At 34.6% G+C, this 24,324-nt stretch overlaps 2 protein-coding genes across 4 annotated transcripts; one reads left to right on the top strand and one right to left on the bottom strand.

The window, feature by feature from the left end:
• Positions 1-1,063: 1,063 nt before the first annotated feature.
• On the bottom strand, positions 1,064-9,703 carry LOC108999222 (ribosomal RNA small subunit methyltransferase G). Of its 3 annotated transcripts, none has more exons than XM_035685544.1 (8): positions 9,422-9,694; positions 9,110-9,302; positions 8,856-8,965; positions 8,609-8,687; positions 8,445-8,512; positions 4,639-4,784; positions 3,601-3,667; positions 1,218-1,322 (listed from the first exon to the last, which is right to left on the bottom strand). In XM_035685544.1, the coding sequence occupies exons 1-7, from the start codon at positions 9,647-9,649 to the stop codon at positions 3,631-3,633; spliced, it is 861 nt and encodes a 286-aa protein (XP_035541437.1). In that variant the 5' UTR covers positions 9,650-9,694; the 3' UTR covers positions 1,218-1,322; positions 3,601-3,630. The 3 variants fall into 3 exon arrangements, 2 of the variants coding, with proteins under 2 accessions (XP_018831601.1, XP_035541437.1); XR_004798364.1 differs by lacking the exon at positions 4,639-4,784 and adding an exon at positions 2,994-3,263 and having other exon boundaries at positions 1,234-1,322; XM_018976056.2 differs by lacking the exon at positions 4,639-4,784 and having other exon boundaries at positions 1,064-1,322; positions 9,422-9,703.
• A 12,153-nt stretch (positions 9,704-21,856) lies between these two features.
• Positions 21,857-24,176, top strand: LOC108999207 (U-box domain-containing protein 38-like). The gene has a single exon (XM_018976029.2). The coding sequence runs from the start codon at positions 22,174-22,176 to the stop codon at positions 23,800-23,802; it is 1,629 nt and encodes a 542-aa protein (XP_018831574.1). The 5' UTR covers positions 21,857-22,173; the 3' UTR covers positions 23,803-24,176.
• The last annotated feature ends 148 nt before the right edge of the window (positions 24,177-24,324 follow it).

Genomic DNA, 24,324 nt, shown 5'->3' with positions numbered 1-24,324 from the left:
AAGGAACATATTTGTCTTTCATAATGAATTCCCTCACCCAAACTCCCTTGTCAAGGAAGCTAATCATACCTTAGATATGCTAGTTGAAGAAGCAAGGAATAACAACAGTCGACTCAAGTCAGAGAGTACATCAGTAGAAGCTTGGTCTTCACTTGGAACAGATTGGTTTAAAATCAATTGGGATGAGGCTATTGACAAGATCAAAGGTTTGATTGGAGTTGGTATCTATGTTAGGGACAGTGATAGTAATTATGGCAACCATGAGGTTAGAAAACACATTTTTCCTGATCCTTTACTAGCTGAGGCCTTTGAAGCTTTACAAGCAATCAAGTTTGGCAACCATGAGGCTTAGAAAACACCATTTTCCTGATCCTTTACTAGCTGAGACCTTTGAAGCTTTACAAGCAATCAAGTTTGGCTTTGAACTGGGGCTTAGGCAAATCATTGTTGAGGGAGACTCCATGCAGGTGACAACTGCTATTAAGGAGAATTCTGAGCCATGGAGTAGTGCAAGTACGTATGTTAAAGAGGCAAGATTTATGCTAAAAAACTTTGTCAAGTGGGATGTTTTTCATGTTAGGAGAAATGGTAACAAAATGGCTCATTTGTTGGCAAAAAATATTCTTTCCATTTCAGATGTAATTGTAACGATGGAGGAATCCCCTCCTTGTATTTCATCTTTATTCTAATGGAATGTGACTAGAGTTTTCTCTTAAAAAAAAATGGCATTGATACGGCATGTCTAACTTTTCATCGAATATAAAAAGAGTCCTTCAGTGCTCACTCCAAAACAATCAACAGGAACTAATAATTTGGAAAGGCTATTTTTAACCCGCTACTATTTAAATTTTAAATTTTTTAAATATTTTTAAAAAATTACTACTAGAGAATTTGAATTTTTTTTTTTTTTTACAAAAAATATGTAAAGATGTTTAAAAAGTATTTAAAAGAAAAAAAAAAAGTGAAATTGCTCTGGCGGGTAGAAGGATCCTAATAATTTTAACTTATTACACACTTCCCCCAGTCTCCATAAAAGCAACTAAAAACACAAACGAATAAAGAATGAACATATCAATCACAGTAGGTCACTCTGATAGATCAAATCGAATGTATGCTTTTGTTTTTGTGCTGCATCCATTTGGAACAAGTATAATTTCAAAGCACAAAAGTTGTCAATAAAGATAAAAGCAGGATGGGCATCCGAATAATTTACAGTGGTGCTTTTGCTGGTATCCCCGGATCACGAGGATACTTTCTTGGGGTGGGGCGATCTTTCAAACATATAATGGCAGTTCGCTGTCCATATGGGCTGTGTGACTCCACTGGGCATACAAGGAACACTAATATCAGTTAGTAAAGAATCATAACAAATGAAATGATCCTTAATGCAAAGTTATTCATACACTTCAAATATTTTTTTTTTAATTTTTTTATGTCGGGGACCTCTCCTCACCGACACTTAAAAGATTTAAATCTAAATTTAGTAATGACAGTGGGTCTACAGGCATGTTTAAACCAAGGAACCATCCAATCAAAGTTGATAAGTGGCAGTTGAAGTAAATAGACAGAAAAAATAAAGAGGAAATATGCTTCTAATTAAAAGCAAATGATATTGAAGATGTCTGATTTTAAACCATGGACAATGAGCCAGACTATGTCACAAGTATGCTTCCTAAACCTACTTTACAAATGGAAAGACTCGACCCTACGTCAAGGCTATGTCATTGGTTTACTTGGTAAAATGAAACAAAACGGTACAAAATGTCATGTTCCTTGTGCATTCTTTTCCTTTTGGCAGCACAATCCCTGAATAAATAGCCTCGTTCTTTTAGAAAAACAGTTGCAACTTCAACCATTCTTGGAGGTGCTTGGGGTGGTTGGTGCACTAATGTAGTGTTTGGGGGGTGGGGGGGGTGGTGTTGGGGTATGGAGATATATTAGGGGGGGATGGCAATGTTTCGAAAACGATATCCGATTTGTGGTTGGACAGGATACTAGAATCAGGTTTTGGCAGAATGTTTGGTGTAGAAAGCACTCTCTGGACAAGGCATTCCCAACTCTCTATAGTATTGCGGCTAATAGGGATGGTTCGGTGGCGGATCTGCTTGTGTTCGCCCAAGGCTCTCATCAGTGGAATATTCTATTCACTTGAGATAACCATGATTGGGAATTGTTTACCGTTTCAGAATTTTTCAGCTTGATATACTCCTCAGAAAGATTAACGGCACAGGGTGATAGGATACAATGGAGGTGCAGTGGCAGCAAGAAGTTCATAGTGAAGACATATTATAAAATATTGGCATCACAAGGTAATGTATATTTTCCATGGAAAAGCATTTGGAGGTCTCGCGTACCTTCCAAAGTGGCTTTTTTTGTGTGGACTGCTGCCCTTGGGAATATTCTAACCACGGATAACTTAAGGAAGAGGGGCCTCATTGTGATGGATTGGTGTTATTTGTGCAAAAAACATGGAGAATCAGTGGACCATCTATTATTGCATTGTGAGGTGATGAGAGAGCTGTGAAATGGGATATTTAGTAGAGTGGATGTTGCTTGGGTTATGCCGTGGCTGACCTGCTTGCTTGCTGGAAGGGTCTCCAAGGTTGTTCCCAGGTAGCCGCAGCATGGAAGATGATCCCGTTGTGCATTATGTGGTATATTTGGATGGAAAGGAATGCACGGTGCTTTGAAGATAGGGAGCAAACAATGGCGGAGCTTCAGAATTTTTTTCTACATAATTTACTCCTATGGATTTCAGCCATTGTCCTTAATGGAAATAGTGTGCATGATTTCTTATCTCTAATTTAGTGTTTTTAGAATGTATTTAGGCGTTTTCTTTTGTATACTCCTTGTGTACATGGACTATGCCTATTTTTGTTCATATCAATGAAACTTACTTCTTACTTATCAAAAAAAAAAAAAAAAAAACCTCAACCATTCTTAATTCATATTCTTAAAAATTAATTATGCCCACCACTCTTATCCCTACTTACTCTTCATTCACTTCCCTGAATAAATAGCCTTGTTCTTTGCCTGAAGGTGATACACAAGCTGGATAGGAATGTCAACCTCCACGCTACCCGAGCCCCCAAAACCATAAAAGCCAATAGGAGAAAAACAAGTGAATGCATTTATAAAGAGCCACTAACCAAAAAACAACATGATTAAGAGCCAAAAATATGTGCAGGCAAAGAACTCATATCCTAGCCGCAGAGGTGAAGACTGAAAATGTATGGAATGGATCATACAGGCAAAATATCCACCTGGTGATAGTATAGGAGGTTTGTAATAGTTCTCAGCCAGAGGCAAACATCTTTCCCAAACAGAATCAAGTCAAAACCATGACCTCGAGATCAGTTTAGAAGATAATATTAACAATTTCAAGCAGTAAACAAAATATATACTTTGCTTAGGAATAGTGAACTACATTTCACTTTTCCTATTTACCGTTTACTAATAAAACAAAGAAGCAGTTTCAAGAAAAAAAACAAACACTTGATGGTAATGTCGAAGTCTATTGAAGCAATCATCTAAGAGTCGAGTGAGTTTCTCTCACTCATTAACACATGATGTGTCAAATTGAAAATATAACGAACAAACCTGAGGAAAGTTGCAACAGGGAAGAACCCATCATTTGAATTGCTCTTTCTGCATTTTTAACTTCCTCCTATGAAAAGTACCGTATAAAAAAATTAGTTGATATTTCCCACCAACAAAAAAAAAAAGGATCAATGAAAAGAAAAATCAAAAAGTTTTCTCTTGTTTATGTCTTAAGGCAGATTTTCGTTGAACAAATTTGCAGATCATAAACTCTCAAAATCTTTACATTGCATAGTACACAGAAATTGCAGTAAATCAATTTATAGTAGTACATGCACAGAAACATTTTCAGGATTTTATCAAGAAAAATAAAATCAGTTTTTTGCTTGTATTCACGGAGATATGTACAATATGTAGTAGTGACTCTCCTTTGGAGATGACTGTATTACGCCCTCAAATGCCACATTAAAGAATTTCAAGCCTCCATATTGGCTAACAACAGAATGTAGCTTTTATTTTAGAGTAGAAAAATTTTAGCCATGATTTGGATTTACACGAAATAAAGGAACCCCAGGAGACTCTTAAGACTTAGTTCTTTCTACGATTGTTAGTTTCACATTTGTTAACTTTGAGAGGTTATTTCTGATATTTTGCCCAAGGACCTTGCCCTCTTTTTGTTCAACATGTAGGTAGGTCTTCTTCCTTTGCTTGGACTTGATGCACATTGTACCCCACATATATGTCAAGTACTTCAAATCATTTAGGTGCAACAGCAACAACCATAGTGATGAGAATGACAACATAACTAAAGCAATGGATAGAAACCTCAGAAAGTGGTTGTATGTTTGTGACGTCTAAACGTATACATAATAAAACTAACAGATACGCACTGAAAAACCGTTTCCTCTCGTGAAGGAAAAAAAAAAAGTGTAAGTGTAGGGAGTAATTCACCTCTCTACGTATAAAACCTTTTTTATAGGTACTTCACAAAAACAGAATTGCACAAAACGGGGGCCAACCATCGTACATGGGAAGTATACAAGATAAACACTAAAAAAGGCAATGCACAAAACATCAGGCAAGTACAGTCGGTCTTACAGACAGGGGCGAAAACAAGAGAGGAAAATAGGCTTTGATCTGTTTTGCTTGAAAATCTGACAGCCTAACCACGACAAAAATGCGAGATGTCTTCGAAGGTTGGCTAAGATAGATGTGCCGCTTTTCTTTCTTGGCAGGTTCAATATCTATCCTTAAATACAACATACAGCCGAACATAAATATTCCATTCATGAAATATTTGATGTATGGTGAGTTGACTTCCCACCACAAAGTAATAACTTGATGTAGACAGGCTTACGGAAATTGGGGGCATATTATGGTGGAGTCATAAGGATGAACTCATGGACTTTTACAGATGTTTCTATTAGAGAAATTCTGCTCTGAAGCCGGTTTAAGAACACACACCACACACCTTTATTACGTGGCAAACCGGGTCTGAAGACAATGAGAATAAACCGGCAGTTTAACACAAGATCAAGAAAGGGGTTACTCTGTTCTTCAAACTGCAAGTTCTCAACGGTTGTAACACCCCCACTCCCCTTGGTCAAGCATAAAGTCACTTTTAAAAATTTTCGGGAGCCAGAGTGCTACTACTAACCTTGACTTAAAATATTTTTCTTTTATTCTAAAGGAAGCACCAAGTACAAAGATTTCTTATAATAAATAGAATCGTTTTATATTAAGATATTGAAATCATAAATGAGAGTGTGTTGAAGCATTTATTAAAATTTCTCAAAGTCCGTGTCATAAAAAAGCACAACTTAAAATCTCTATACATGATCTATGCCATTGTCACGCCTCTCTAAACTAAGTCTCGTTCTGCAGCTCTACCTTCATAAATATTCTGGCTAGGGGTGGTTTAAAAACATAAAACAACTAAAATGAGTCAATGACTCAGTAAGAAACCTATCATAATATAAACATACTTAACATAAGGTTTTTCATAAAATATTTCATGCTGAGAATTTAAAATCATAACTGTTCATATGTATGCTATGACATTACATGACTTATTTTGGCTTATCTAACGTATCTTACTTATCATACTGGCCTACACACTTAACCCTTTGTGCAAGTTTGTGCACCGGCTCCACATCCCGCGACTGCAAAAGGAGCTACTAATAGTATTTTAGCATACTATGGTGGACCACGCTTAGTTCCGTGGCTTGCACATCCACCCATAAATCGCATTGGTACCACGCATCTAAATAACCATCTTGTTAACTGCTCTAAACTTATCTTACACTTGATTTTATGAAAGCTTATGTGTCTTTTACAACATGAGATGCATGAAATGCATAATACATACATAACTATAATATGCGGAATGAAACATGATGAATGACATGCTTGCAAATATCATGACATGTGTGAAAAATAAACATTGGCTTCCAAAGAACTAACTTAATAATAATATAGATAACTAGCTAACGTATGCTAATCATAATTTATGATTAAACTACTTACCTTGTAGTGTTGTTTCCTAAAATTTCCGACACAAAATCGATTACGTTGCGATGGAGGGACGACGGTGGTTGTGATTAGGAGGGAGGAATAGACGATGGTGGCCTTGCCGTGTTTCATGGTGGGGGAAATGAGGCTATGACATGTTGAAGGTAAAAAGAGAGCTAAAAACAAAAAGCCTAGGCTTGAAGAGGTAGGTGCACGTACAACGCATGAAACTCTATTTATAGGATGGTATGGGTTGGATTTAGGAATTTTAAGGTGAAGAGAATTCTAGAATTGTAATCCTAGTGTGTTTGAATTTAAAGACATACTCTAATAGTTCATTTAATGTAGGATTGGGAGCGACTGAGATTGTGTAGGGAACTTCAATTAGTGACAATTTTGAATTAAAATAAATTTCTAATGGCCCATTTTTAAATTCTAAAAGGAGTCTAACTCCTTCAATAAATAATAAATGTGACTTAACTTAGTTATTGAGCCTAATTAAAACTCATATTCAACCTCAATAATTTATCGCTCATGGGCTTATCTAATATGACGCATTAAATATAATTTAGACCCAATAAAAATGATAAATATTCCAACATTAGAATTATTGGGTCGGGTCGTTACAACGGCAGTCATGGTTGATCATTTGGTTTCCAGGTCCGGTCACTCGTTCTCTCCACCCCCCCATTGGTCTTCAAACCCAGTTCTCAACAACAATCACGGTTGATGCTTCCTGTTCTCCCCAAATTGTTCTTTCATCTGTTTCGGATATGGAAATTATCAACCAAACAAACAAAAACCCTAGAGAAATAGAGACCCACTTAGTTAGATCAACGACTGTTTCTAACGCCACTAATTCTTGCTTGGGATTATGACCTACTGGGAATGCTTTCACAGTTTAAGAACCCTTTTTCCCGTTTCAGTTTATTGTTTTCATTCGAACTGGAGATTCTGATTTTTGACGTTTCAGGAATTGTTTCTTTCCATATAACCATCATTGTTGGAGAATCCAGTTTTAGCTTCTTCCAAATAGGTTCTTCCTTGCGTGCTCTTCAAATGTGGTTTCTCCCTTTCTAGTGATCGCTCTCTCTCTCGGCAGATACATGCTTTTCCCATTCTTTGGATTTTTCAGCTTAAATAATGCAATGGTTAAATCTGGTCCAGTTAGAAAACCATTTAGAAAGCCAATCTAAGAAATTTCATAGATTGGGGATGCGGGGGAGAGCTGCTGTGTTTTGTGGAGTTAAAAAAAACATAACTATGCTGGCACCCCACGTAAGTGGTGTGTGGTGTAAGCGCCTGGGAGTAGCAGGACTCTTTTTATTATTTCCAGGTCCACTTCATTGCAGGCTGCAAATAAGTACTGAAGAAAAGACGAACCTAGGAAATCTCCTCATCCATTTCTTAGGGTTAAAGGTTGAGGTCATGGGTTCAATTCCACGTGGTTCTATAAGTTGTGCATTAAACTACAGAAGAATAAAACAAAATTAAAAAAAAAAAAAGACAGCAAGCAGATGAAACTTGGGCGATCACACCTAGGGATTCCAAGTTCAGAAAAAATTTGACCACTGAGCTAAGCTTTTAAAACCTTTAAAAACCACAAACATAGACCGATGATGTAACTAGAACCAAGTATAGGCCATGGACCACAGTCGAAATATCATGTCAAAAGTCTAGAACTTAATAAATAATAGACTAAAGGATCCACAAAAATCTAAAAGAAATAGGCAGCAGCAAGAACCTATAAGCACAAAATAATTAATTAACAGACTAGGACAGAACTAACTGCGTAGAAACCTTCCTAAACGGCCCAACAATGTCATATTGCCAAAGTTTTGAATTGTACTGGTCGGTATGGCTGAAATATACTGTTTCTGTGGCGTAGCTGGAACAAAGAAGGGTATAGTTTCGTACCGGTCAGAATTTCAGCCGTTTCAACTCGTACCGGCCGATATTTCGGCCTTTACTTTTTTCTTCTTTTTTTTTTCATTTCTTCAAACTGCAAGCTCATTTTTTGACCCCCCAATTGAGACTAGACTACTCATAATTTATATATATATATATTTATATATAATTTATTCACATATAGACTATTATTTTGGAATATAATTTATATATATAATTTATTCATATATATACTATTCCGAAACGGTACCAGTACCAGTACCGAAATATCTCGTTTCAAATTTTCAATGCCTCGACTGAAACGGTCACCAGTACGGTATTCAGAACATTGCATATTGCACTAACAATTAGGCCTTAGGATAAAGGACCCTTTGGCCATCTCATGTATACCTTTTGCTTCTGCCAACAATCTTCATCATTATTAATGTTCAGTAAAAGTAAATGATCACGTAGTTGAACTTCCATAAGTGATGGTAGATACATACCTGAGGATCATGACCCTTTGCAGCTACAAATAGACCACCAACACGAACCAGTGGAAGACAATATTCAGCTGAAAATGAAGAACCAAAAGGAATGACTTCAAAAGAACAAAACTTGGAAGTCTCAAAGACACGGAAAAAAGCTGAGATAGGGGGTTTTAGATTACCTAAGATTCTCATCTCTGCAACCGCCCTTGCCACTGCTACATCAAATTTTTCTCTGAAGCAAAGATCCTGCCCCAAATTCTGTCCTATAACAAGGTTTGCAATGTGTAATGGAGATAGGAAAAGGTAAATGGTGAGCAACATGTTTTACATACACGAATTATGATAATAATATCCAAAAATGAATACAAAATCATATACATGCAAAGGTGAAAAAACAGAGGACAAAATGGAGAAGAGAAGCAATACCTCCGCTCTTCCTCTCACAACTCGGACATTAGACAAGCCAGCAAGACCTATGGCATTCTCCAAGAAAACGCAGCGCTTGTTCATAGACTCTAATAGGGTTACCTTCCAATCTTCCATCGAAAATTTGTAAATTGTTAGCACAGCCATCAATATAAGAAGACGGCAAAGGAATTTGCAACATAAAATGCACAAGTCAATGACAAGCCGCATTAATGTAGCATATAATTCAGCTAAAAACACAATCAATGATTCACCTGGGCAAGCAATAGCTAAAATCAATCCGGGAAGCCCCGCGCCGCTTCCAACATCAACGAGGTTGATGCTGTCGACTGAGTCGTTACAATGGGAGGCATAAGAACTTCTCATAGGGGGTATAATTGCAAGTGAATCCTCAATGTGCCTTTCCATAACCTCATTTACCTCTGTAACGGCGGTAAGATTCATTCTCTGCACGTTGGAAACAAAAATTTATAGCAATTGGAGAAAGCGTAATTTCAGTTTCTTCAAAAACTCGAAATGAATTATTTTACTAAAACTTTGCCCGGAGCGGAGAGAGAGAGAGAGACCTGGTTCCATTGGAGAAGAGTGTCAACGTAGAGATGGACCTGATCCTTTTGATGGGAAGCAAGGGATTCGAAATAGGAAGATCTAAGTGCTCGAGTAGTGAATAAGGTTCCAGTGATTATGATGTTGCACGGGCAACAAATAGACGTTGGTGTCGAAGCCGGAAGGTGCTTGAAGAAATTCCCCGGAGAAAATTGAATGTTGGGAACTATGCTACGCCAAACCAACATGCTTTTTTCGCGGTGTCTCCTAGCGTTGGGGTCTCGTTCAATAAAGAAGCAGCAAAATGTAATCGAGTAATTTTAAAATTTAGATGATAAATGCTAGGTGAGCATTTGAACCGATGGGTGCATTTTTGTTTTTGTTTTTTTTAAATATTAAGAAATGTATTAATTTTTTTTTTCCTAAACATTAAGGTATTTAAAAAAAAAAACAAAATTTAGTGGTAATCGGTCAGTTCTATTGGTAGACCTTCGGTCTCCGTAGAACTACCCATTTTAGATATCGTATTGAGTCGTAAGGTTTTGCATATTTTCAAAAAATAATGAGGTGTATTATTAAGTAAATTTTAGATTTCTTCAAAATTTTTTTTAAAACAATTTAGTGGTAATCGGTCAGTTCTATCAGTAGACCTTCGGTCTCTATAGAACTACCCATTTTAGATACTGTATTGGGTCGTAAAGTCTTGCGTATTTTCGAAAAATAGCGAGGTACATTATTAAGTAAATTTTATATTTATTAAAAAAAAAAAAGCTCATGGAAATTATATATAGAAATTATTTTTTAAAAGTATAACGTCTTAAATTTCATTTGTTGTAAAATTTAATATAAAAAAATCATATTCATTTTCAACCGATTCTAGCTCAAAAAACAAAAGGTTTTAATATAAAGCAACACGATTTATAACATCACTAATATAACATATTTGAGGTAATAGTTTATAGAACTTTAGATGTTTCATGACAATACATGCATGCCACGTCAATTATGTTAGTGTTAGGTTGACTACATAAACATCAATAATATTTACGTGGATGATTGTTTCAAATAGAGTAATGCTCTACAAAAGGAGATGCCAAAAAGATGCCACACCCTTGACATGGCATATGTTAATATCATTAAAAATAATTTAATTCTAAATTATAAAAAAGAAAAAGAAAAAGAGCTTTAAACAACAAAATGATCAAAATCTATCTATTTTCTAATTTTATTTTTTAAGATATTTTTATTGCGATTGGTGGCATAAGCTAACATGAATGTCACCCAATCTTTGTGTTCGATGCGTAGTGACATGAGTTTGTATGAAGAGGGAGAGGAGTTTCAAGAGATTGGGCTCAAATGTTCAAACTTGGGCTTACTTAGGTCACAAATTGCAACCCAAATAGGTTTAAGGGTGCCCTAGTGCATTAACGCACGGGATTCATGGTACTTTTGCGATGTGTTTGTTTATATTTATTTTACAACATATAGATAAGTGGTGCCGACCCACTTTCTAAATGTAATGATGTTATGGCAGATTTACGGAACCAAACAGGTCACAGCACTTGGGGACTGAAAAAAGTAACTTTTTTTTTTTTTTTTCCTGTAACCTGTTGGGTCATTGCAGCCTCACTACCGAATGGGTCCCACGTAAAGAAAGCCCTGGTGTCCACAATTCCGGCTCTCTTGTTTTGCACTATTCTCAGTTATTCTCTAAATAATAGTAAAAAAATAATAAATAATAAAATAATAAAATAATCATAATAATAAATTATTCTGAAAATAACTCACCTGATCTTTAGTATCCAAATTAGTAAAATAATGAAATATTTTATTCATCGTCTTTAAATTATATATATTTTTTAATTTTTTTTCTCTTAATAAATATATAATGTGTAAATTAATAGTAGAAGAATTTCTTTATTTTAACAGAAATAATTAAAAAAATTAAGTATGATATTGTATGGTACTGTATGTGTGAATGCATGGGTACCGATTTAATGAGAGAGAGAGAGAGAGAGAGCATGCACCGACAAGAAAGTTGTCGTTCCTATTTGTTATTGAGAAATAAAAATCAAGAATACAGGAGAGAGAAGAAAGTTCATCAGGAGGAGAGTTTTGAGTTCCATATTTGTAAAGGCCAGAGGGGTGTGATCATTCTTTAATCATTCATCAATTAAAATAAATAAGAGGTATCCAAAAATTAAATGTGATCAAATGAAATTAAATGGGCAGTGAATCCAACAAATTACGACCTATATATATATAAATATATATAACTCAATTGACTTTTGATGAAGATATACGGCTAGTGACCGAGAAAAGGAATAGCGATACTTGGGTAGCATGCATGTTCTTTTTGGACACATTGATAGCAGAATGTGATCGGTCGAGCAAGAGTAGTCGACATGTGATCATCGATCGATGAAAAAGGCTGGGGGACATGACATCCTGTGAACTTTTGAGTCTTGCATGGGCTCGGAATTACTTTGTTGATGCTATAAAGATCATTTGAATCTCCGACATTTTTTTTTTTTTGCTCCTCTCAAGTCTCAACAACTTTGGGTTCCTGCAATAATTTTCACTACTACTCATATATAAAAGGAGAAAGTGGAACAAAAGGCTGGCTCATTGGGGCGACTTTATCAGGGTCAAACATAAAAAGTCATTCATGAACAATGCTGATCTAATGCTTCATTTTCTAGCCCCAAGTTTAACATCTTTTGATTCCAACGTCTAGGGATAGATAATTTCCTCCATATCTCTAGGCCTTGTTTGGACCGCCGGATCGTAAGAAATTTTGCATGCAGGCTAGCTGATATAAAAGAACGTCTTGTATATTATTTTAGATCGTCTCAGTCTAGCTCAGAGCTTGACCAAAAATAATGGTACGAGCAATTATAGCGAGCGGAAATACTACTTGTGGGCCGGGGGGTGCCAATTATAGAGAAAGGCCAAGCAAAATATTGCTGAAACATGCGTGTTTTCGAAATGGACGAAAAACTATAGATGTAATTTGGGTTATAGATAGGAAAGATCATCAACACTGATATATAACATGATTGTTTTCTTGCCTTAATGATCATGAGATGAATGATTTGCCGCCGATTAAGCTGTTTGGTGGTGATCATCACAGAATCTGAGTCTTAATCACTAAATATGCATGGGGAGCTAGATTTCCATGGGACAGAAGACAGATTTGTTATGCAAATAGCACCAAATTGAGCTCTGGATATAGAGTTTTTTTTTTTTTTTTTTTTTTGGGAGGGGGGGTGGGGTTAAAGGGTAGCCGAGCCTGTATGGAAAAGAAACAAAGGAAAACGATAACAGATAGAAAGAGGGGGGTGTGAAGAAAAGAAAAGAAAATAAAATAAAAGATGTGTACACATTTTCAGATGATTGAGTACTTTTTTGAGTATATACAGATTATCAAATCAAGTATCATACATGCAGCAGCTAGAGTGGTACTATATACTGAGGTGACCCATTCAAAATATGCTTATATATGTGGGAATCTTATCTTTTGTCTGTACACAATGAATTATTACTTTGAGACTTTCAAATATTGCAGAAAAAGAACAAAGAATTGCCTGCTTTCTAATAAAAAGATTGATACATTTGAGCAACAGCAACTAACATTTTTGTCTCCATTTACATACACGAAAGTGCTTTTGCAGGCCAGCCAGCATGCTCACAAGGCCACACATTCAGCCTCCAAGTACCATTGTTCAATCCTCACACTTACACACAACTCTTCGACTCTCTCTCTCTCTCTCTCTCTCTCTCTCTCTATATATATATATATTATTGCTAAAATCCGAGTCATGCCTGCCAAATTCCATCGATCTTTAGCTAAACCCAATAAAGCTTAAGCATTTCATCAACTCCATATACAGTCGCAAACAGCCTTTTACTTCATTCCATAAAAAAATAATAGTGGAAAAACTGATCAGGAAGAATAGAAAATATGAGTATTTCAGCAACATGAACAACTGTGCTGCTTCCCTTTGCACCAATCATGTTAAGATTGGGTGCTGTACGTTAATGCAAGGCCACACAAAAATTGTTGCACCTGATTCTTTTTTATTTTTCCACATAGAATGATAGAAAATAAAAATATGGCCCTTTACTTTGGGAAGAATTAAGAAGGGCATGAAAAAGATAGCACCATGGATTTTGTGATAATTCCTACACGAGAGAGAGAGAGAGGGAGAAACTATCTATCATGAATTAGTCTCTCTCCTAGAGATGGCACGCAATAACAGCTTGGATTTTTCTTCAAGCTTTCAACGGCATCACCCAACAGCAATCATCATGCCCTCCTCCTCGCCCTTCCCTCTGACTCTCCACCACCATCATTACCCCCACACCACTCCCACCCCTTGCTTTATCATCATCCACCAACCCCCTCATGACCTTCACCATCGACAACAACACTCACAAAAACCAAAAGAAACAGCACAAGAAGATCAAGAAGAAGAACAACAGGAAGAAGAAGCAGAAGAGAAAGAAGAAGAGGAAGAAGATCAGGAGGGTTTCGTTATGAACGAGAAAACCCTACTTTTAAGTTTCAATCTTTTATGATTGAAGGGTCTTTTCATCAAAGGATCCAACAAATCTTGCTCTTGGGGAATCAAGCGCCTCGGTCCGATCGTCAGCTACATCAAGCTAATCAATTATATATTTTAAGTTTTAAAAAGCTTTGGCTGCATCATTTTTTTTTTTTACATCTTAAGTACTACACACATTAGCCGCTTTAATATGTCTTACGAGTGCTTAGTTTTTTCTGTTTAGATGTTTGCAAAAATAAGAAAACAACATAATTGCATTTAGTCACGCGTGTTTCTCATTAAGAATGTCGTGCAGATCTCTCTCTTTCTCCCTCTCATTGTGTTTTTTTTTTTTTTTTTTTCCTGGATTTTTGTTTAGATGCTGTTTGAGCAATCATATGTGTGGAGAAATCCTTTATTTGTTTCTTACGAGTTAACTAGTTATCAAGTTCGATCTTGTCTGTGTTAAAGTCTGTTGAATGGATACTATCTTGCTTGAAGCGTAGCATATAATATTCAAGCTTAAAACTGAGAAAATCTTTCCTCTACAAGCTAGTTTGCTAGCTAGCAAGGCATATATATAAATTATGTAATTGTTGAGCTAGGGTTTTCCATCTCATATATATACCTGAAACATTTTAATGATCTGTTAATGTGTTCAATATCACTTATATATATATATATATATATATATATATATTTGTTGATCATGGCCGGGACAACTGCAGGGAGCTGTGGCCACACCTTGTAAAATGACTCGAATTCATACACAGGATGATATTATTATAAACTGATCCAAAGATGCAGCATGTCGCGCTTGAATGCCCTAGCTAGAGATCATAAGTAATTAGATCAGGGACATGATCATGTACATGTTGACCGACTGTGCATGTAATGATGAGTATACATGGTTAATTTCTGTTTGAAAATATTGATCGGTGTGCATGCAGTACTACTCAATCTATCTCCGGAAAATATTATAAGGAATATTTATATTGTACATATATATATATATATATATATATATATATATATAATATATCATGTGGGTTGAAACAATCTTCTTAATTAATTAATTTCTGTAGTACTCTTGTTGCTCGTGGCGGTCTGATTGTCTGAACATAGAAAAAGCCAGGCCATTCATTAACACCCTCAATTACGGTTGTTTTTTTGTTAATTATATATAGGATCATGCTAGCGAGCCGCTAGCGCTTATCTACTGCTAGTTATGAATTTTTTAGTCTTTTTCTTTTAATTTTTTAAAGTGTTTTTTTAATATTCTTAATTATTAAGAAAAAATTTTTAAAAAAAATACACAATTTCACTAATAATCATTTCATTAACCATTAAGTAAAAAAAAAAATACATGAATGATAAGATGAACTGTAAATTTAAGGGGTTCCACTAGCATTTTCCTTATATGTATAAAGAAATACTATAAGGAACTTACACCACACACCTTCACATAACCAACATGTGATTTATCATTTTATCATTCTATTTAAATACATACATAATTAAGCATTAAGATAGAATTAATGACAAATCACATCTATATTGATTAGGTGGAGGTGTGTGATATTGTAAAGTTTTCATGTATAATTTGTCTATATAATATATATATATATAGCATTTTGAAATATTTTTATTTTTCTCTAAAAACTTTGTATTTTTTTATACCATGGGGGAAATTAGAAAGCCGATCAGTGAATTAATAATGAATTAATGTTTTTCAGTACTAGAAGATGATCAACACATAATGATATAAGTACATAGTTATTATATATATATATATATATATATATATATAGTTATTAATGGTACTGGTTCTACCGATCAATTTGTGATCTTTAATATTTAAATTAAAAATATATGCTTTCTTCAAACTTCGAGGAAAATAAGAAATTATTGACTTCGTTGATTCTTGCTTGCTTATAGCATTCACATGCAATTCTCTAAATTTTAGTTAAAAATAATATTTTTTATAATTTTATTTTAAATTTTACTCATTTTTAAAAAATATTTTACATCTCATTTCTTATCATTTCTCAATTCTATTAAAATAATATTCTTATATTATTTCTTTATTATTTTTTTCTCTCACTTCCATTTACAAACTTAACCACTTAATATTTTTTTTCTTATATTTTGAACTATTACTATAGTGAATATTTTAAAAAAAAAATTAAATTATTTTTTTACGGGTTTGATAATATTTTTAAAATTATTATTTTTATATTTTAGTAATTATTTAAATTATTTTTAAATTTATTATTTAAAACTATAATAAATATGGATATAAGAGAAAATGTAATTGATTAGATGAAGAAGGTATTTTATTTATTAGAATAAAATATTAATAAAAGATAATTTAGGGGATGAATATTTAGGGAACCACTGTTTATCCCCTAAACCAAAATTCTAAAATAGGGAATGGGATGGGAGGATATTTTTTAACTTTTTCGGGATAACAGTGATGTGGGGATGTGGATGGAATTATCTTAGCTAAGAGTACTAATTAATTGGACTGATCAATGATCATCGAGAGCTAGCTAGAGCATGTATTAATATTTTTCAGTGGTTTAAATATTCCATTAAAATCTTCTCAGACTTTTTGGGATCGTAATTAATTTATACTCCATTTTTCTTTCTATTTGTAATGGCGGTGTGCTAGCAAAATTGTAAAATCGGCCGATTACTCATAAATAAAAGTAAAACCACAAAATAATTAAGGTAGCTAGGTTATTCATGATATCTAGGATAAATCTCATGCCCTTAATAAGATATATATATATATAGCATGGATGACTGATGTGATAGTCATGCTATTAAATTTAATAATTACTCCTTAGTTTCTTGGGCGTGCATACCCATTAACTTGCATGTACACGAGTTTATATATGTATATATGCATAGATTAGTTCTTGTTATAATTTAAATTTCCTACAACATTAATTATTTTTTAAAAAAATTAATTAAGCATGCAGGTCCTGCATGTCTTATATATATATATATATATATATATATATATATATAAAGAGAACCATGCATGGAAAAATTTCAAATTTAGTGGAATGTTATTTATCCTCCACATGTGATAAAAAGATATTTTATTGAGTCACTTGGCACCCCCTACTACTAATTCATGCGATATAGACTGGTACGTACTTTGTGACACTTTTGGGGAGTTCTTCAAGTTCTTACAAACAAAAGCCAAGGTGGTTGGGATTCCAAGAAAACAAAAAGAAAGATACATCACTGCAACAAATTGGCTTTTTTCTCATGAGTGTCGCAATTACTCTATATTTTTGTCGAAAATGACTTTTTCTTAACACTTTTTAAGTTATAGCTGACTCTCCAAAAATAACTAGCGATATATATTACCTAAACTCGTAAGCGAAATGTATGTTAGAAATACTTTTATTTTTTATAATATTTATCATCACAAATAGTGCAAAATTTTATTTCAAAAAATATGCCAATCATAATTAACTGGGGTCGGAAAAAGTAAATTTTTTTCTCGATAAATATTTTGTCGACGGAAAAAATAAGCGAAAATGTTAATGAGAGTTTTGTGCAAAATTCTAATATCCCAAAAACCACATTTTGTTCTTCTTATATAAGAGATAGAATTCGTTCTCGTGCAATAATGTAAAATAGGGAAACCAATTAAGAACACACGTACTTAATTATACTAAGGACGTTTTATCACTTTTTATTTATTTTAAGATTTTATTGTATAATTGATATTAGACTTGGGACATGACTTTTTAGACATGCATGTAAAATGATCTGAGACCCCAATGATCGGCCCCTTTTGTTAAATAAAGACATTTTTTTTATATAATGTGGACAGACACCTTTCATCTGATCATGTATATATATATTTTTTTAAAATAATAAAGAAAGAATAAGAAAGAAGAGAAATTCACTACCTTTCGCCAAGCACCAATTCATGCCTTGGAGGAAAAAAGTCATCCATCTTGGGCGGAGGAGGAGTAGATCTATACATGACGGTTACATAATTCGTACTTATAAACGACCTCCACTGTGTCCTCACATAACGGAAACGAGTAATACTGTTAGATATAATTATAGAATGCATAAATACGTATCATATAATCTTTTTAAAAAGAGTAAGGTTTTCTATTAAAAAATAATTTTTTATATGGTATTGTATTTATTCACCTTTTTCAAAAATATTTAATAGCGCTTATATACTCCACGACTATAAATATCATTTTTTTTTCCTTTTGTCATGTTTGGAAACTAGGCGGTGTTTTTGTTATTCTTTTTTTTTTTTTTTTCCGTATGGACGTAATTATCCACTTCTATTAATTTGATTTAAAATGGCTATGAGGTTCAAATTTTTACATGTCTAAAAATACATACATAAAATCTATTAATTAAGTACTAAATTAATCCAAAACCTAATTTAAAAGTTTGTCGATAAATTGTGCGTCATGTTGCCAAACATTGGCATAAGCTTTGCATGGCCATACTAGTAGGTGGACAATTAGTGCCAAGAATACGTATAGTGGGCCTATTATCCTGATTCTTAACTTGGCCCAGGCCCAATTCCTAAAACGACTGTCCAAATCCAAACGTAGCCTCAGTCAGTCAAAATGTTGACTCAGTAGCCGTGATTTGGATTTCTATACTCCTATCATAATCAAAACTGTTGCTTGAAAGCACCACGTCTACTTGTATATTTTTAATAAGTTAGGTAAGAATGTGACTGGAGTTCTTAGCAGTTACCAATCGTTATAAGTCTTGAGAATTTATTCCTATTTTCTTATTTTCCTTTAATATTTAATAGGAGTATTAAAACATCATTTCACTAAAAAAAAATATTATTTACGATTAGAATGATTATTTGTGATGAAAATATACTTATTTTAATAAAAATTAACTAACTATAAATAAATAGTTTTCCTATAATATTTATGTAACATCCAATATCACTTACCTTTTTCTCTCCGTGAAGCCACATTATCCACTACGTGGACTTTGATTGCAAATGGGCAGAACACAATAAGAAAGCAACAACTCATGGGGATCATGCGCCTACAACGGTGGAATAAATATGAGGATGTCGACCTACAAAGTGGTGGTCGGGGGGCTAATGGGGCATGTCTACTTCCCAAATTGCAGGACTATTGGTCTGTCCAATAGGAGAAAAAATACAATATATATACACACACATCATGGGAGATAGAGGAGTAGAGGAAGGGGCCTCTTTTTTGTTTTTTAGCCAAGGAAAAAGATCAAATGGTTTTAGAGAAGGGTTTTGCTATTGATCATCATTCTTACACACCAAATTTATTTTTATTTTAATTTTATTTTATTCTTCTTAAATTAATTGAATTATTTTATTCATCATCCATACACTAAATATTTAATAAAAGAAAAAAATTAAAAAATTATGTTTCATGTGTGATATGTAGAGATGATGATTAGAACTTTTATTTAGAGAAAGCGTAAGAGATGAGAGAAGTGAAGGGAATTAATATGTTATCTCAAATTGTTCGGTACTTATAAACAAATATTTATCGTTTAGATTGTGTTTGAGCGTTGAGGTGATCTCAGATTATTTGAGTTGATACATGAATAATAATATTTTGTGAGTTTCAGTAAGATATATTTAAATGTATGGAATAGGTTGATATATATATGTTTAAATGTATAAAATAAATTTGAGATATGTTACTTAAAAAAAGCAATAGGTTTAGATATGAAACATAACTTCTTGTTCTCCAAATAAAACAAAATTTTAGTGTTGAATTGTCTTTGAACGGTGGTTAAAGATTCTAACTTCAAATCAACCCTCCCATCATAATTTGTGCAAGCTTTCTTTTGCATGCCAATTAATATTATGAAGGGTACTGCAATGTTGTATTTGAAAGGGACACTGCCACTTTAGCCACTTTATGTAGATTCTAAATATTCTTCTAAATATTCTTTAAACCATTTTCTTTGCAAGCCTGCAATCTTTCTTAACAGGACCCTTAATATATATATATATACACACAATTAGAAAGGTATTTGAGTGAAAAAAGTTCTATATCTATATAAAAGATTTCATAAAAGTAAATTTATAAACTGATATGATGATTTGATGTAATATCTCCGATCTGTTTTATCGTAAAAAGAACTTTATAATCTAATAAATCATGTCAAATTAAATAAGTTTATGAGTTTAACTCTGTGAGATTTTTTTTTATGAATGAATTAATGTTTTTAAGTTATAATATTTTGAGGAGAAAATGTGCCTTCACTGCATTGGGAAGGAAGGATTCTTTTTATTTATTTATTTATTTACTTTGAGAGGAATAAAGCTTTTACTTTTCTTTTTCCCCCACTTTCCTGAGCAGAGAAATGATCTTTGGATTCCACAAGCAAGGAGATATCCTATGAACCTTTCAGCTGAAAGATAACTTGAACCTTTAAACACACTTTAAGTTGATATGCGCATGCACGCATACATAACTACAACAAAAAAAGAATAAATACCCTTTTTTTTATTTTCTTTGTTAACTACTGATCATTTGTTCTTTTGAATTTTGCACTTTTACAAGGGTAAGATATTAAATTGTTTCATGTGACTTTTCTTGACTTAATTACTTCATATACTTTTTAATTATGTTTTTTATTCCATAAAGATTTAGTTTTCATGTAAATCTTTAAACATGGCAATCGATGACGCATGCCACTTGTAAAAAAAACAATTATAACATTTCAAATAAACTAATTAACATTAAGAAAATTATATTCTAAATAAAAAAATACCAACTTTTCTATAAAATAACTGGTTGCCGGCCGCCACACTTGGTAGAGGGACGGGAAGGAGAGGGTCCCCTTGCCTAACCACGACCTAAATCTCTGAGGGTCATTATATAGTGACTCTCATAATTGATGCTAATGTGGTGTTTTAGTTAAAGAGATCACATGTTCTATTTTTATATATGCCATTTAGAATGCAACCCATATTGGCATATTATATTAACTATTATTTTCTCTATACTATTAAAATATTACTTCTTTAATTTTAATCTACTTTTCTAATTAATGGTCATATTTATATATTCTAATTTTAACGTTCATGCATTTTAGAAGAAATTAAAAAAAGTTAATTTCATTTAAAATCAATCCCTCTCGTATTTAAAAACTAAAAAAAAAAGTATTTCCCAAAAACAAATAACATTAGGACTTGTTTGCGGGTGAGATGAGATAAAAATTACTAAATGATTTGGATTCAGAGATGAATTAAAATGGGTTGAGATTAGTTGAGATGGTTTGTAAATAGTATAATAAAAATTGAATTATTTATTATATTTTGTGTGAAAATTTAGAAAAATTATTTTGAGATTTGAAAAAATTGAATTGTTTATTATATTTTGTATGAAAATTTGAGACAATTGTAATGATGAGATTAAATGAATTGAGGTAAGTTTTGAATGCAAACGACTCCTAAGATAGTTTGTGAATAGTAATGACTAGTGAGATAATTTGAGTTGAGTATCTTTTGAATTTTGAAAAATGAGAGAGAAAAAATTGAATAAAAACTATTATAAAATTAAAATATTGTTAGAATATAATTTTATTATATTATTTTTATTTAGAAATTTAAAAAAATTAAATTATTTTTTATTTTTTGTTTGAAAGTTTTGAAAAATTTCAATGATTAGTTTGAAAAAATTGTAATTATTAGTTTAAAAATTTTATATTTGAATTATATTTAAAAAAAAGATAAGATATAATGAAATGAAAATTTTGATAGAGATCTGTTTTCAAAAAAGTCCTAAATAAGATAGAATTGATTTTTGGACTGTATTTAATTTTTCGAATTCCAAAAAATATTTTAATAAAAATTTAAGAAAACTATGAAAATAGAAGAAGTAATCTAAAGATTCTAAACCCTAAAACATCAGCCATAACCAGAGTCTAATCTCTCACGCTCCACAACTCGGTCTAATCTTAATCCGATGCACCTCAAACCCAGAAAGGTCCATGCCTCGCCAAGCATCATCAACATGCATCCCCTTCGACTTCGACCCCACACGCTTCGTACCCGGAATTTCTCATCCCCTCTCTCCACCAAACCCACACAAGCCTATGTAACTATGTTCTTCACCCTCCAATCTCTATAATATACCTCTGACCCACAGATTTTACACTCTCTTTCGCACAAACTAAACGGGAGATCGAGGAAGTGAGAGCTCTAAATGGGCGGTAATGGGAAACACAGGTGGAAAATCTCATTCCATCGCACCAGCACCAGCACCAGCTCCAGCTCTAACTCTAAGATGGAGTCCAAGCAACCCAACAAGGAATTCATCTGCCCCGTTTCCCGCTCCTTGATGTCCGACCCTGTCGTCGTCTCTTCCGGTCAAACCTTCGAGCGCGTCTCCGTACAAGTCTGCCGGGACCTTGGGTATTCGCCCAAGCTCGAGGATGGGTCCAGACCAGATTTCACTACAGTGATATCGAATTTGGCCATCAAATCCACAATCCTTAACTGGTGCGAGAGTTCGGGTACGGATTACCCTCGCGCACCGGCTTATCGCACAGTAGAGCAACTTGTCCGGTCGGAGATGGCGGCGGATAGGTATTCGGGGCTCAAGATTAGGGTTTCTGAGCAGGAGTTGTTGAGGGGCGTGGCGGATAACCCGCCGGTGATTTTCTCCCACGCGGCGACCGAGTTGGGTCACCGAGTCAATCACTTCTACTCGAGCTCGTCGGAGGAATCGGTTGTAATCGCGGGGAGTCCAGCCACTCCTTTGCCTCTTACGACTCGGCCTTCGTGCTACTCGTCCTCCTCTCCTTCCTCCGAAATCGTCGAGAACGAAACCCTAACTCAAACCCTAAACCCTCAGTCTCTGACTCCCGAAGAGGAACAATTTCTTGCGAAGTTGAAGAGTACCGAGGTGTTCGAACAAGAAGAAGCGGTGATTTCGCTGAGAAAGCTCACGAGAACCAGAGAAGATCTCAGGGTTCCTCTCTGTACCCCTCGGCTACTCTCAGCCGTCCGATCACTTATATCATCCAAGTACGCCACCGTACAAACCAACGCCATCGCTTTGTTGTTGAATCTTTCTCTCGAGAACCGCAACAAGGTGCAGATCGTAAGGTCAGGATTCGTCCCCCTCCTAATCGAAGCGTTGATGGACGGAGCCAGTGAATCGCAGGAGCACGCGGCCGGTGCGCTCTTCAGCTTAGCGATAGAGGACGATAACCAGATGGCAATCGGAGTGTTGGGGGCTTTAGCGCCTTTAATGCACTCGCTGAGGTCCGATAGCGAGCGAACTCGGAACGATTCGGCCCTGGCTCTGTACCATCTGACGCTGATACAGAGCAACAGGGTCAAGCTCGTGAAGCTTGGATCCGTACCGACCCTGCTGGCAATGACGAAGGACGGGAACTTAGCTAGCCGGGTGCTGTTGATATTATGCAATCTGGCGCTATGCACAGAGGGGAAGTCGGTAATGCTGGACGCGAATGCGGTGGAATGCTTGGTGGGATTGCTGCGGAAGGGGGAGGTGGACTCGGAAGCTACACGGGAGAACTGCGTGGCGGCTTTGTGGGCACTGAGTCAAGGGAGCATGAGGTTCAGGGGGTTGGCGAAGGATGCAAGAGCGGGGGAGGTGCTGAGGGAGATAGAGGAGAGAGGGAGCGAGAGGGCGAGAGAGAAGGCGAAGAGGATATTGCAGATGATGAGAGGGAGGGAGGAGGAGGAGGAGGCGAGGGCAAAGCACTGGGAGGGGGTTTTAGACTCCGGTAGTGGAGTTAGTCGGAATCGCTATCGAGTTGGCAGCGGGAGGAACGTGAACGGTCCAAGTTCAACGACCTTTTGATATTGGTATTAAGAAAAAAAAATAATTCTATACATCATATTCTTATCTTATTTTTATTTTAGTAGCACATTTATCACCATTGAATGATAAATAATTATTCAATAAAAAATTATTTAATGGTGATAAATATGCTATAGTAAGATAAAAATAAGATGATAAAATGGTAAATATGATGATAGAGCACAGACAGTTAAAAACATTCTTAAATGTTGGTGGTGTAATTATTGGTAGGAAATGTTGATGTAGTTTTGGTGGGTTATATGGGATTTTGAGATATTCGTTAATTAATATGTTATTTGTAAGTGGTTTTTGACTCTGAATGTGTATATTTTAGCAAAAATGCACTGAAAATATACGTGAGATGATTTTGATTTGCTCGGCTTTTCTTAGTTTTGGTCACACGCCATGCCTATGTTTAGTGAAAGATCCGATCTTCGTTTGCCTCCTCCCCGCTTATTCATGCGAGATTTTTAACCGTTGGGGCTTAGAGCTCTGGACAACTACTCTCTGTCTGTGTGACCA

The sequence above is a fragment of the Juglans regia genome, chromosome 2 (genome assembly GCF_001411555.2).
Source record: "Juglans regia cultivar Chandler chromosome 2, Walnut 2.0, whole genome shotgun sequence".
Classification (NCBI taxonomy): Eukaryota; Viridiplantae; Streptophyta; class Magnoliopsida; order Fagales; family Juglandaceae; genus Juglans; species Juglans regia.
This window is presented reverse-complemented; position numbering and strand designations above follow the sequence as displayed.

What these genes read in the sequence shown, in the direction of transcription:
- LOC108999207 (XM_018976029.2), top strand. Translation starts at nt 22,174, where the DNA reads ATGGGCGGTAATGGGAAACACAGGTGGAAAATCTCATTCCATCGCACC.
- LOC108999222 (XM_035685544.1), bottom strand. Translation starts at nt 9,649, where the DNA reads ATGTTGGTTTGGCGTAGCATAGTTCCCAACATTCAATTTTCTCCGGGG. An exon ending in CAAAGGGTCATGATCCTCAG is followed by an intron (nt 4,785 to 8,444) that starts GTATGTATCTAC and finishes ATTTAAGGATAG; the next exon opens with ATATTGAACCTGCCAAGAAA. An exon ending in TCTTGTTTTCGCCCCTGTCT is followed by an intron (nt 3,668 to 4,638) that starts GTAAGACCGACT and finishes TACTTTTCATAG; the next exon opens with GAGGAAGTTAAAAATGCAGA.